This window comes from Erinaceus europaeus, chromosome 15 (assembly GCF_950295315.1).
Source record: "Erinaceus europaeus chromosome 15, mEriEur2.1, whole genome shotgun sequence".
In the NCBI taxonomy this organism is placed as follows: domain Eukaryota; kingdom Metazoa; phylum Chordata; class Mammalia; order Eulipotyphla; family Erinaceidae; genus Erinaceus; species Erinaceus europaeus.
In genome coordinates, this window is record NC_080176.1 from 80,815,539 (window position 1) to 80,828,230 (window position 12,692).

The 12,692-nt window shown below is 38.3% G+C and overlaps 1 protein-coding gene across 5 annotated transcripts in view; it reads left to right on the forward strand.

Annotated features, from left to right (window-relative positions):
- Window positions 1-12,692, forward strand: part of CDH7 (cadherin 7) — a 200,216-nt gene that overhangs the window by 90,786 nt on the left and 96,738 nt on the right. For 4 of the 5 annotated variants that reach the window (XM_060174012.1, XM_007523824.3, XM_060174010.1 and 1 more), the window contains exons 3-4: window positions 396-690; window positions 7,444-7,563. In XM_060174012.1, the coding sequence (XP_060029995.1) occupies window positions 396-690; window positions 7,444-7,563 (415 nt within the window). Of the gene's footprint in view, window positions 1-395; window positions 691-7,443; window positions 7,564-12,692 lie in introns of those variants that run through there. The other variant, XM_016188561.2, reaches the window with a different exon arrangement.

The window sequence follows — 12,692 nt, forward strand, 5'->3', positions numbered from 1 at the left end:
AAGGCAGCCAGCCTTTCTGGCATACTGTATATAGTGCCAGGAATTGAACCTGGGACCTTGGGGACCACAGATAATGCAAAATCTTGTCCACTGACACTGAGGAATATTTCCTTATACCCCTCTTTAAGGCCAAAGTGTAGACATGACAAAGAGGAAAGCAGAGCAAGGAGGTGTTTGGTTGTTAGCTGACTGCCATCCAGGAACTGAGGTCACTGAACCATCCACAGTCTACTGCATTCCGGTTGCCTTTCTGCCGTGCTCTTGCAAGCACCTGATTCTCTCCCCAAGAACATTGATGTCCCATGTCCTGTCTCCTGCTCACAGCAGTCTGTCCCTAGCTCCCCAACCCCAGCTCTCATGGAAGTTAATCTCATCTCACATGAATTTCTCACCAGCTTCACTCTGATGTTGATAAAGGCGATGGGTCCATCAAATACATCTTGTCAGGCGAAGGGGCCAGTTCCATTTTCATTATTGATGAGAACACGGGGGATATTCACGCCACGAAGAGACTGGACCGCGAGGAGCAGGCCTACTACACACTCCGTGCCCAGGCACTGGACCGGCTCACCAACAAGCCCGTGGAGCCCGAGTCCGAATTTGTCATCAAGATTCAGGACATCAATGACAATGAGCCCAAGTTCCTGGATGGCCCTTACACCGCTGGCGTCCCAGAGATGTCTCCTGTAGGTAAGTAAAGCTCAGACTGCCTTTGGGGTGTCTCAGTTTTAGGGGACTGACCTTTGAAAGGGAGCTGTCCTCAATACTGAAACAAAACAACAACAACAAAAATACATGCCATTATTATTTTTACGGTGGTTGACAGTTATGGTCAGAGAGGAGTCTGAGATGTATAAGTAGTCAGTGTCCAAATCTGATTATGTGTCAGATCTTTTACTTTCTTCCTTTTGATGTGATGAAGAATGAGCCCAGGTCTCACAAAAGTTGGGGAACCACGGTGCATTCTCAGCGACTCCCATTTTTCTTTTGTTCCTCATCCTCCTCTTCTCCTTCTTTCCCTTCTATCCTCCTTTTCCTTTTGCTTTTTCTCCTTCTCCTTTTTCCTACTCTTCTTCCTCCTCTTTTTTCCTCCCCCCACCTCTTCCTTTCCCTCCTCTTCCTCTTCTGATATATGGTGTTTCTGGGACCTTTGTTGCCTCCTCATTAATGTTTTTTGTGCATAACCAACTAGACCCAATTTTTTTTTCAATTTTATATCTTAGAAGGAATGAAGAGAGAGGAGGGAATCAGAGAGAGAGAGAGAGAAAGAGAGGAGAGAGAGAGAGAGAGAGAGAGAGAGAGAGAGAAATATCCCAATACATTGTACCATCACTGGAATAACCTTGGTGCCTGGAGTGGTGCTGGGTGAGGCATGCACTGTCTGCTAAGGCATCTAGTCCCATATTATTTCACTTCTATGAGGAATACTTCCTTTTTAAGACATCTCTTAAGATGTCCTTAAGAAATCACAGAAGTCTTACATTCCATGTTCTTTATTTTTTAATGAAACACTTGGTTTTCTTTAGTCTTTTTTATTATCTTTTATTGGATAGAGACAGACAGAAATCGAGAGGGAAGGGAAAGATAGAGAGGAAGAAAGACAGAGAGACACTTGACATACTTCTTCACCACTCCCTAAACTTTCCCCCTGAAGGTGGGGAGCAGGGGCTCAAACCTGGGCCCTTGTACACTCTAGCATGTGTGGTCAACCAGATGCATCACCACCTGGCCTCCATTCCACTTTCAATTTTATATTTCAAGAACCTTTTACAATGTTTGACATTGTATCCAGGTGACTATTTCAATTGGTAGAGCATAGACCTTGCATATTCTAGAGTTCACTCCATAAAGTTAGCATGCAGTGGAGTTGTGTTCTCCTTTCTTTCTTCCTTCCTTCCTTTCTTTCTTTATCTCTCTCCAGCTTGTATGAAATAAAGAATTCTTTAAAAATTATTAAATTATGCCTAGGAAGTTAAAACATAAAAATCCTTCAGATAAAAACTTAATTATTTTTCGTTCACTTGGGTATTGGTTTACTTTTCTAAGCATCTCTTTTTGACCAGGGTATTAGGTTAGTGGCTGACCAGGTTAGCAATGACCCAATCAGCCTGTTTGTTCAGAGAGACAGTGCTTGAACCTTCACATGTCCACCCACATACCACCACTAATCACATCTGTAATATCTTCAGAAACTAAAATATATAAAAAATGTATCTTGAATATCTAAAAATGGTAAAGTTACAATCATTTTGAGATGTAGAAAAGGATAATGAAGACTCTTTTATTCAAAGGCCTTTTGACATTGCTTCATTACAGGAAAATAGAAAGCCAAGTAGTTTTGGTGTATACATTTATCAAGGAATATGATTTCAAATTCCATTTATTCTACTGCCTTTGGGATCATTTTCAGAAGTATGAAATTTAAGTGTGGGTGATCTTACAAAGTGATAAAATAAAGGCCCAGAATATGGAATAGTTGATTGATATATTTGTTTCCTGTTATTTTTATTATAGAAGGGGGAACTTATTTCAGATACTTTTTGAACTATTTTAATGTGGAAACTTTAATGAGGTAAATTGTTTTATTTTAAATAAGGGTCTTTAAGTAAGGCAGGAGGCTGGGCATGCAGAACTTTGGTGGTGGGTATGGAGTAGAACTATACACTGTAATCTTAAAATCATGTAACAATCTATTAATAACAAATTAAATTAAAAATAAATAGACCAATAAGGGCCCTTTACATTTGTCCCATCATTTGACTAACCCATACTGTGCTGGAAAGTTGAAGTACAGAGTTGTGTATTGTTTTGCCATTAATCATTCCTCACATATTTTTAATTAAAGCATATTTTATTTCTATTTGTGTATTTATTTATTTAAAGGAAAGATGAGGAGAGGGAGGAGAGAGGGAGATAGAGAGAGGACACTAACTAGAGTAAACTACTACTTTGGCAGTTTGTGATTATTCCTTACTCCTTCTTGAGTATTTTATTTTTTTATTTTTTATTATTTCTTTTCCTTTGTTTTATTCATGTGTTCTATATTTTTTACAATTTAATTATAATAAACAAGTCTGTTGGGTAAGAGGGATACAGTTCCACAAAATTCCCACTACCAGAGTTCCACATCTCATCCCCTCCATTGGAAGCTTTTTTTTTTTTCTTGATCCCTCTAGGAGTATGGACCTAGGATTGTTATGGGTTGCAGAAGGTAGGTCTGGCTTCTGTCATTGCTTTTCCATTGGATATAGACATTGGCAAGTCGAACCATACTCCCAGCCTGTTTCTATCTTTCCCTAGTTGGGCAGGGCTCTGGAGAGGTGGGGTTCCAGGACACAGTGGTGAGGTCATCTGCCCAGGGAAGTTATGTTGGCATCATGGTAGCATTTGCAACTTGGTGGCTGACAACCATTAAGATATAAAGCAGAAAAAAAATGTTTAGTAATCAGGACTCTAAAGGTAAGACTATGGCTGATGAGATTTGGGGTCTCCATTTTGGGAAAATCTAGGAAGTCTATTTTAGGTATATTCCAAGGGGCCCATGACTTTATTCATTTTTTCCCTGAGCTAGACAACTAACATGCAGGTGCTTCAAGAGCAGTGTCTGCGGAGATGATGTCAGAGTTGGAAATAAGACTAGAAAGCTGAATCAGGGTAGAGAGTAGCTCCCAAATATGGGAAACATATATAAATACCATGAACTATAAACCCCATCAATCTGATCTGGGGCCCATATTCACAGTAGAAGCCTGTGTAACCTCTGCATCCCTGTAGGTCTGAGCTCACATTCTGTGGTTGTAGGTAGGGACATTCTAGGCTGCACTCATTTCAGGACCAGTCTTCCTGGAGTGGCAGAGTATATTGACCCAGTTTATTGCCAAGAGGGTTATTGCTGAGGCCTGGTGCCTGCATAATGAATTAATGGCGCCTAGCAGCTGCTATTTCCTTTTTTTTCTTTTATATTTGATAGGACAGAGAAAAATTGAGAGGGGAGGGGAAGATTGAGAGACAAAGGGACACCTGCTGTACTTGCTTCACTGCTCATGAAACTTCCTCCCTGCAGTTGGGGAGTGGGAACTGGAACTCAGTTCCTTGACATGCCATGGTAATGTGTGCACCTTCTAGATCCCCTGGGTAATTTATTTTAACTTCATAATTCTCATGCACGAGAATCCAACACCATGTGCCACCAACAACATGAGCCACCTAACTTCATAATTCTCATGGGCATTTTTAATATTCTTACTTGTAAACTTACCTTTACTTTTTTTTTTAATTCAATACTGAGTCTTGGTCCAGGGCATCACAAATACTGCATAGCTATTTCCTGACCCAGTTTTATACAGAGGTGTGTAATTATTTTGGAGGGAGGAGACATCAAAACACCATTTCACCATCTGTGGAGCTTGCTTGGTAAGCTCCCATGATCCTGGAGGGTTGAACCACTAGTGTGCACACTTCATCCTCTGAGCACCTTCTGACTCCATATTTATTCTTCTACAGCTATGGATATTGAGTGAGCATTAACTCTGTGGTTTAGAAGTGAAGTATTTCTGGGAGTTGGGCAGTAGTGCAGTGGGTTAAGCGCACGAGGCACAAAGCGCAAGGACCAGAGTAAGGATTCCAGTTCGAGCCCCCGGCTCCCCACCTGCAGGGGAGTCGCTTCATGGGCAGTGAAGCAGGTCTGCAGGTGTCTATCTTTCTTTCACCTTCTCTGTCTTCCCCTCCTCTCTCCATTTCTCTCTGTCCTATCTAACAACAAGGACATCAATAAGAACAATAATAACTATAACAACAATAAAAAGACAACAAGGGCAACCAAAAAGGGAAAATAAATAAATAAATAAAATAAATAGAATCTTAACAAAAAAAAACAAACAGAAGTGAAGTATTATAGCATAGTTGAGATCTCAGTGCCACCACCCTGTTGATACAAATGAATCTGAGTATGAGTGAGTTATTATAGTTGTCTGAGAGACTACAGCAGGTCCATTTTAGAAAATGTTTTTCTAATGTCATCAGATTGCTCATAGAGAACACTGAGCAAATACGTAAGAACTTCAACATGTTGGGGCCAGGAGTTAACTCACATAGTAGAGTGTACGTCTTCCCCTGGGTGAGGTTCTGAGCACTAGGCCCGGTGCCTCATGGGAGTGCTGTAGCACTTCCTGAATCTGCACGGATGGGCCAATGCTGTGATCTCTCTTCTCTCCCTGTCTGTTCCATTTTTCTCTCTCTCAGTCTTTCTAAAATAAATGATGAAAATTTGACTGGAAGCAGTGATATTTATATATGCCTAAAGCATACAAATGCCTCTTTGAAAAAAATCAGTGTAAGGAGGCCAGGCTGTGGTACACTGGCTAGAGCAGGTGTTACAGTGCACAAGGACCAGGGTTCAGACTCCCAGTCCCCACCAGCAGGGGGAAAGCTTCACAAGTTGTGAGACAGGGCTGCAGGTGTCTGTCTTCTCTCCTCTTTCTCTTCCTTCTGTATTTCTCTCAGTTTCTGTCTAACATAGATATATTAATAATAAATATTTTTTAAAAGGAGATGGTTTTAAAAAATCAACCTAAAAGCAATAAATGTCCACATGAAATATGTTGTTTTTATAGTGAGTCCTACTTTTCAAGGCCTTTAATTCTAACCAATAGCTACCAAAACCCCCAAATAATGTAGACCATAAAAGATTTGTATGTATACTATTCAGGGATTTTTTTTATTAGTTACTGACTATAAGATCTAGCAATACTAAGAAGTCCTTAAGATAGTTTATTCATTACGAAAAGAACATAAGTAAACATGAGAAATTTAAAGTTATTTGAGAAAGTGTGTTTATGTGTATAAAAGTAGTTAATGGGGGCTGGGTGGTGGTGCACCTGGGTAAGTGGACAGCACACGTTACAATGTGTAAGGAACCATGTTCATATCCCTTGTCTAGACCTCCAGGGGGGAAAGCTTTACAAGTGGTCTAGCAGAACTGAAGGTATCTCTCTTTCCTTCCTTACCTTCTCCTTCCCTTTCAATTTCTCTCTGTCTCTATCCAATAATAAAGTAAAAAAAAACTTATAAAAATAAATAAAATACTTAACAAATGCTTCAGAATAAAAAGACACTTTAAGTCTCATTATTTTGTCTAAAGTGGTATGCTTCCTTTTAAAATGACAGAGGAAATCAGTTCTAAAGCACATCACAGAACAAAGTTGCTGTCAGTATGGTATGATCCAGAGAAAGTAGATAGCAACCTATCATTTAATCTAGCATTTTGAAGTAATCAACATTTAACATGATTTTGAGATCTGCTGCTTTCACTGTCCAGCATACACCTCCAGGCATACACAGAGCACAGTTCCCTAGGTCTAACTTTAGAATTTAAAAATAGAATGTTACAGGAATAACTTTATACTTTCCCCTCATAAGAAAGAAAATGAAATTAGTTAGAGAAAACAGAGTATGGCAAAGAGTAAATTTGTTGTCAAACAGACACTAGTGAGTGACTTATGTATGACATTTACAGAGGACATCTTTGTAGAATTACAGCTAAATGAAACATTAGGTGAAAACTGGCTTGCTTTTAAGAAGTTACTAGAAATAGGCTCGAAACCACATGAATGAGCAGATACAATCAGAACAACACACTTTTCAATATACAACAGTAAACAGTAGTCTCCAAAAATAGTTAGATTCCATTCCAAAGAGAAGGAAAACAGATCACTGTACATAACAGAGGTAAGTGAATACGTAACGACAACAACAACAACAACAACAAAAGAAAAAGGAAAAAGAAAGAAAGACAAACACTATGATATTCTATCTTATGAAATATAGAAAATCAACTGATAATGTTTCTGTGATAGTTCTTCTTTGGGTTGGTTTTGGTTTTCATGCATTTTTTTTTTTATCAATCAGGAAATGGACAGCCTATTACTAAGATTAGGGTAGTCACCGAATATGCAGGTAAATGAATCCACAGAATGTAATTTAGTCAATTAATGAAGTTTCAATTTCAATCGAGTCCTCATTAGCTACAACAGTGACCTTCAGTGATTGAAGGGCATGATGCCCCATTTGCTATGTTCTCTCTGGATGGTGACTGAGAATTTTCGAGGTTGCTCTTGATGAAAGTGTGTTACTTGTCCTGAAGGATGAGATACCTACAGAATCAGTTTCATTGAATTCTGAGGCTGTCCTGACGGTATGCACAACATCAACAACCTTTTTTATTCCTATCATATTTTTGTGCTCCCTGATTTTGAAGAGTTTTATTAGTGTTCGTCATCTCTTGGGGTTTGCTATGTGTAATAATAGTTTCAGATATTCCTGTCCCATGGGAGAAGAGCAACGGTAAATAGATCTAACATGGATTCTGTGGCATTTTATAAGGTTTTACATTTGTGACATGTGGAATTTTTTTTTTAATCCATTGATTTTGGACTTGGCATGTAGGGACCTCAGTGGTACAAGTGACAGCCACGGATGCTGATGACCCCACATATGGCAACAGTGCTCGAGTGGTCTACAGTATTCTACAAGGACAGCCATACTTCTCTGTGGAGCCCAAGACAGGTAAACATGGAAATGTAACACTCTCTGTACACCCATCACTTACTACTGTTAGCTATTTTTATTCAATGGAGTGGGCACTGATAAAGGACACTGAGTTTATTGTGCTTCTTCCAATATGTGTGCTTTGATAATAAATAGCATATTCTTTATAGAGTCATCCAAACCCTTTAAGAATACTAGGACATTTATTAGTGTTCTTATCAAAACTAAGCTAAATATGCTGTGTTAGAGTTTAGTGACTGTTCCTCATCATATATAAAAATGCTGGTTTCTTTTATTATTCTTCGGTTGAAGGGGGAGACTGATTTTATGGTTGTTTTGTGTTTTTGTAATTCACATAGGAATTACACACAGAAAAGCATACTTAAATTTCAAGCAGAAATCTTATTACTCATGTAGTACAGTGTTAGTTGGTTCAGTTTCATCTTCCAGGAGGCTGGGAACTTATCTACTCAGGGAGAGCTTTTTTTTTTTTTTTTTCCTTCTCCATATTGAACAATTAGCATGATGAGCTGCTCTGTCAGAAATGTGATGATTATTTTTTAATCTTAGCAGGGAACTTTTTTTTTTAAGTTGGAAAATTGCCAGAATAGATTCTACAGCTGATTACTAAATGTTCTATTTTGCTTTTAAGTTGAAATCATTTATATCAAGCAAGACTCTAATTTGGTGCATTGTTATCTTGGTTATAAAACAGTAATTTATCTTTTCTGTTTATCTGACTTTTAGTAGAGGGAGGAGTGAGTGAATGTGAAGACGAACTCCAAAATTTCTCTAGATTTTAATTATATTGTTATCACAAAGAATTCTTCAGATTATTAAATTTATGTTTATAAATACTTGATAGTCCCAGTGCTCCTAAATGAATATTTAGTATCATTCTCTTGCTTTATATGCCTTTTTCTTTAAAAAAAATGTTAATCTTTTCTCAAATCACAGAGGGGATAAATATTTTAAGTGTGCTTTGAGAATGACAGCTGCAATGTGCATGCATAGAGAAGAAAATTCAATCATAGCTTACCACTTCTTTGGATTTTTAAAAAATATATATTTTTTATTAATTTTAATGACAGAGATACAGAGAGAGAGAGAGAGAGAGAGAGAGAGAGAGAGAGAGAGACTGAGAGACCAGAGCACTGCACAGCTCTGGCTTATGGTGCTGAGGACTGAACTTGGGCTCACCAAGCCTCAGGCAGGAAAGCCTTTTGCATAACCATTATGTTTTCTCCCCAGCCCTCATTTCTTTGGATTTTCACCCACTCTTACAGTGCATATTTCTGCCAGAGTTGTGACAGAGTTTGAAAGCCCCCTAGAAAGTCTAGCAGGAGAAACTTCTGATTAAGCAAGTATTGGAGGAGAAGTAAATGGAGTTGCTTGGTTCCACGGATATGAATCCTGTGAATGTGGAAGCTATGCTGGTGGTTGATTTAATGATATATCTGAGAAACCTACATTCAGACACCCACCCGTTCCCTTATATATCTACCAGCTGCAGCTTGAAAAGACATTGACAGGTTTTTGACAATTTGCTCACAAATTATACACTCCTGCATTATGTAACCTGTTCCAGAATAGCATGTACGAATCCCAAGGGTTAAATATTTTGCTGCCACTAATGACTGGCTTGTGATTTCTCTCTTTGTTGTAAGATAATGAGTTCTTCTTTGCTCACTTTATTAGGGGATAACATACCCCTCCCCCAGCTCTGTAGAGGTAAGCTCTTCTATTAATTAACTAGGCAGTATTCTCTACCATGGCATCACATTGTGAGTTCTTCAGATTTAAATGTAGTTGTAGCATCTCAAAGATCATGTTATTATAGAAGACAAAAAAGAGTTTAGTTTAATTTAATTTAATTTTTTATGTGTGTTAGATTTTGTTTAGACATATTGGGAAGGCTCTCTGTTCATTACTGTGAAGGTTCTCTGGGAATTTTGTGCTTTCTGTATTCCTTTATAATACAGATAAATCTAGTGGGGGGGGAGAAGAACGCCCAATATTTTTTAGGAAGAAGATTGAAATTAATTGGAAAATTATTGAATATTTGATAAAGTAAAGGCAGGCTAAACATGTTCAGGCAATAGATGGTGGGTGCATTTCATTTTGTTTGACTTTCAGATTTTTTAAATACTCTAATAATAGTATTTATTAATTGATTACTATATATTTATTTCATTTTATACCAACAGGACATGATTGAAATCTTAGAGGGCATTGTTCCATTTACAAAATACCTTATAGACCTTATATTTTTCTTCCATCCTCAAAACAAGAATGTGAGTAAATGCAGAAACCAAATTTGACAATTCAGCAAAGAACATGGCACTAAAACAAGACAGTGAATTACAGTATATGAAACTGCCTATTTTTAATATTTCTCCAAAGTTAGGGGGGCACGGCAGGAAGGTGGAGGGTTCATCTACAGTGTTCATCTGCTTTGCATCCTGCAGTCAGGTAGATCCCCTTGGCAGTAGGTTTGATAACTCACAAGCTCCATAATTTGCAGTTCTAAATGAAAGTGCAGACACTTTCTTCTAAAACTGTAGAATTTCTAGGAATCCTAGCAGAGCAAGAAGCCAAGCATGGATTTAGTGCACCTGGCCAGCCCACATGGCCACGTAGCTGGCCTTGGGAAATCCGTTAGATGTTAAGCACCACTTCCCTTCTAGGACTTTTTCTTGAATGTTAAGCCCATAGCTACACAGCACTTACACTTAGCTCCCTAGTTTGGTCATGATGGGATGGAAATGGCAGTCACAGCAAAGCTTTCTCTCTGATGCCCTTCACACATGTTCCACTCAATGGATTGACTCCTGATCTCAAGAACTCATTTTCCTGCCACCTTGTGAAGATCATCCCTTCACAAGATACGGGTATCCTTTTTTTTTTTTTTCCAGTGACCCTTCATTTGATGACAGCTCTGGAATCCTGTGATGGTCCAAAGGCTCCTTTCTCTGTCACTGATGTGTCTCCATCATTTTTTGGTTCTGTAATGTGTTTCACTTACTGGTAGTTTGACCAAGTCAATAACAGGCTTAGATACAAAGAAAGAAATTGCAACTGATCAGGAAATGATTCACCTTGTACGTGAAATGTAGAATGAACCACACAGTGTAAAAACTCCAAACTCAATTCTACCTGGGGCCAGGAGGCTGCTTAGACAGTTGAGGCCATTCCAGAGCCCTTGTCTGCTGAATGCAGAGTGTGGATTTCAGAAATGGCTCTTACCTGTTTCATGTTACAGAGATGCAAAGCCCTAGCAAGTTTTTTTTTCAATTTTTATTTATTATGGAGTAGAGACAAGAGAGAAATTGAGAAAGGAGGAGAAAACAGAAAGACACTTACAGCTCTACTTTACCACTCACGAAGCTTTCACCCTGCAGATGAGGACCAGGGGTTTGAGCCCAGTCCTGGTCCTTGTTCATTGTCATGTGTGCACTTAACCAGGTGTGCCACCGCCTGGCCCCTAGGAAGGTCCATGGTCACTGTCAGCAGTGAGCGGTAGAATGCTGAAGATACTTCTGAAAGTTCCCAGACTTAAGGCCAGAGAGTTGAACAATAACTGTAGTGAATAAAAGTTTTATAGGCACTTCATATTTGTGAATATGGATTATAAATACGGGAACCGTTCTGGGTTACTAGGTCAGATAAAACATCCATAGAAAAATTGTTACTCAGAAAATTTTAAATCTGTCCAGTCTATTTTTTTTCTTTTTCCTCCCCAAATCATCTTGGGGGGTGGGGTACTGATTTTCAGTACAGTTGAAGGGGCCAGGTGGTGGCATCTCTAATCAGGTGCAAATGTTATAGTACAGTTGTTGCTACGTGGGAACAACTTCCCATCTCCCCATGATATGTGTCTGCAAAACACTCTCACCCTCAAGTCCTTTTCCACCATTATGTAGCAGGATACCATGACTCCCTCTACTCCCCTCATCTCCTTCCCCAGAATTCTTTGCCTTGGTACAACACACACCAGTCCAAGTTTGACTTTGTGTTTTCCCTTCTGCTCTCATTATCTTAAGTTCTAACTATGCCATTTGTCTTTCTTTTTGGTTTATCTCACTTAACATGATTCCTTTAACTTCCATTTAAAATGAGGCAAAGTAAATGATTCCATTATTTTAACAGCTGAGTAGTATTCTATTATATATGTATATTTATATCACAGTTTTCTAAAGAACTACAAGATGAGGCTTTTTTCATCACAAGTGTGAAATCACTGACTACTGAGATTTAATATTCCATGAGAAACTCACAGAATTATATGGATTCAACTAGACAAGACTAACTTTTATCACTGCAAAAACAGGGTGCTAACAATTTGTTCTCTGTGTGTGTCTACATAACATAACATGCAAATCAAATACAAAATGAGAATTCTTTTCCAAATGTGTATGTAAAAGTTAGCAAAAGTCATGTAACCAGAACTATATTATTTTTTGATTGTGCTCACTTGAATTCAGTTTTCTCCTAATGATTCCACTCCTGTCAAAAATATATTTAATATTTGAGGTATTTAGAAAAACCTTTGCCACCTGCATTACTTTGCCAACTTGATGATGATTTTTGCTTGGAGAGGTAGTATTTATAGAATCACATGTAAAGAGACAATTAGAGGTGTAAAAAAAAATAAGTGAGTGGCTTTGACTACTAGACTTCTTTCCTAATAATGATATATTTTCTTAGAAAAACAAAGCCACTAAGTAAAATCTCAAGAGGATTTAGCTGTTTTGAGTCCTTGACTGGTTAATTGGACATGACAGACTTTTCTCCATCACACTAAATGTAATGAAAACTCATACTTATTGATTATGGAAGCAAAATAAGACATGAGTAGAAATTAAAATTGAAAATGAATGAGTAGGAAACTTTTCTAGAGATAGCTCATTAATTTTCTATTGTCTAGTGGGGTATTCTTACTGATGAGATAGTAAAAATGCACCAATACTCAATGTCTTAAAAAAAAAGGCTACTGATAAATTGAGGATAACTAATACTAACAAAGAAAAACCTGGAGGCTGGGCAGTGGTGTACTGGGTTAAAGGTACATAGTATGAAGTGTAAGGACCTGTGCAAGGATCCTGGTTCAAGCCCCTGGCTTCCTACCTGCATGGGGGGCGGTGCTT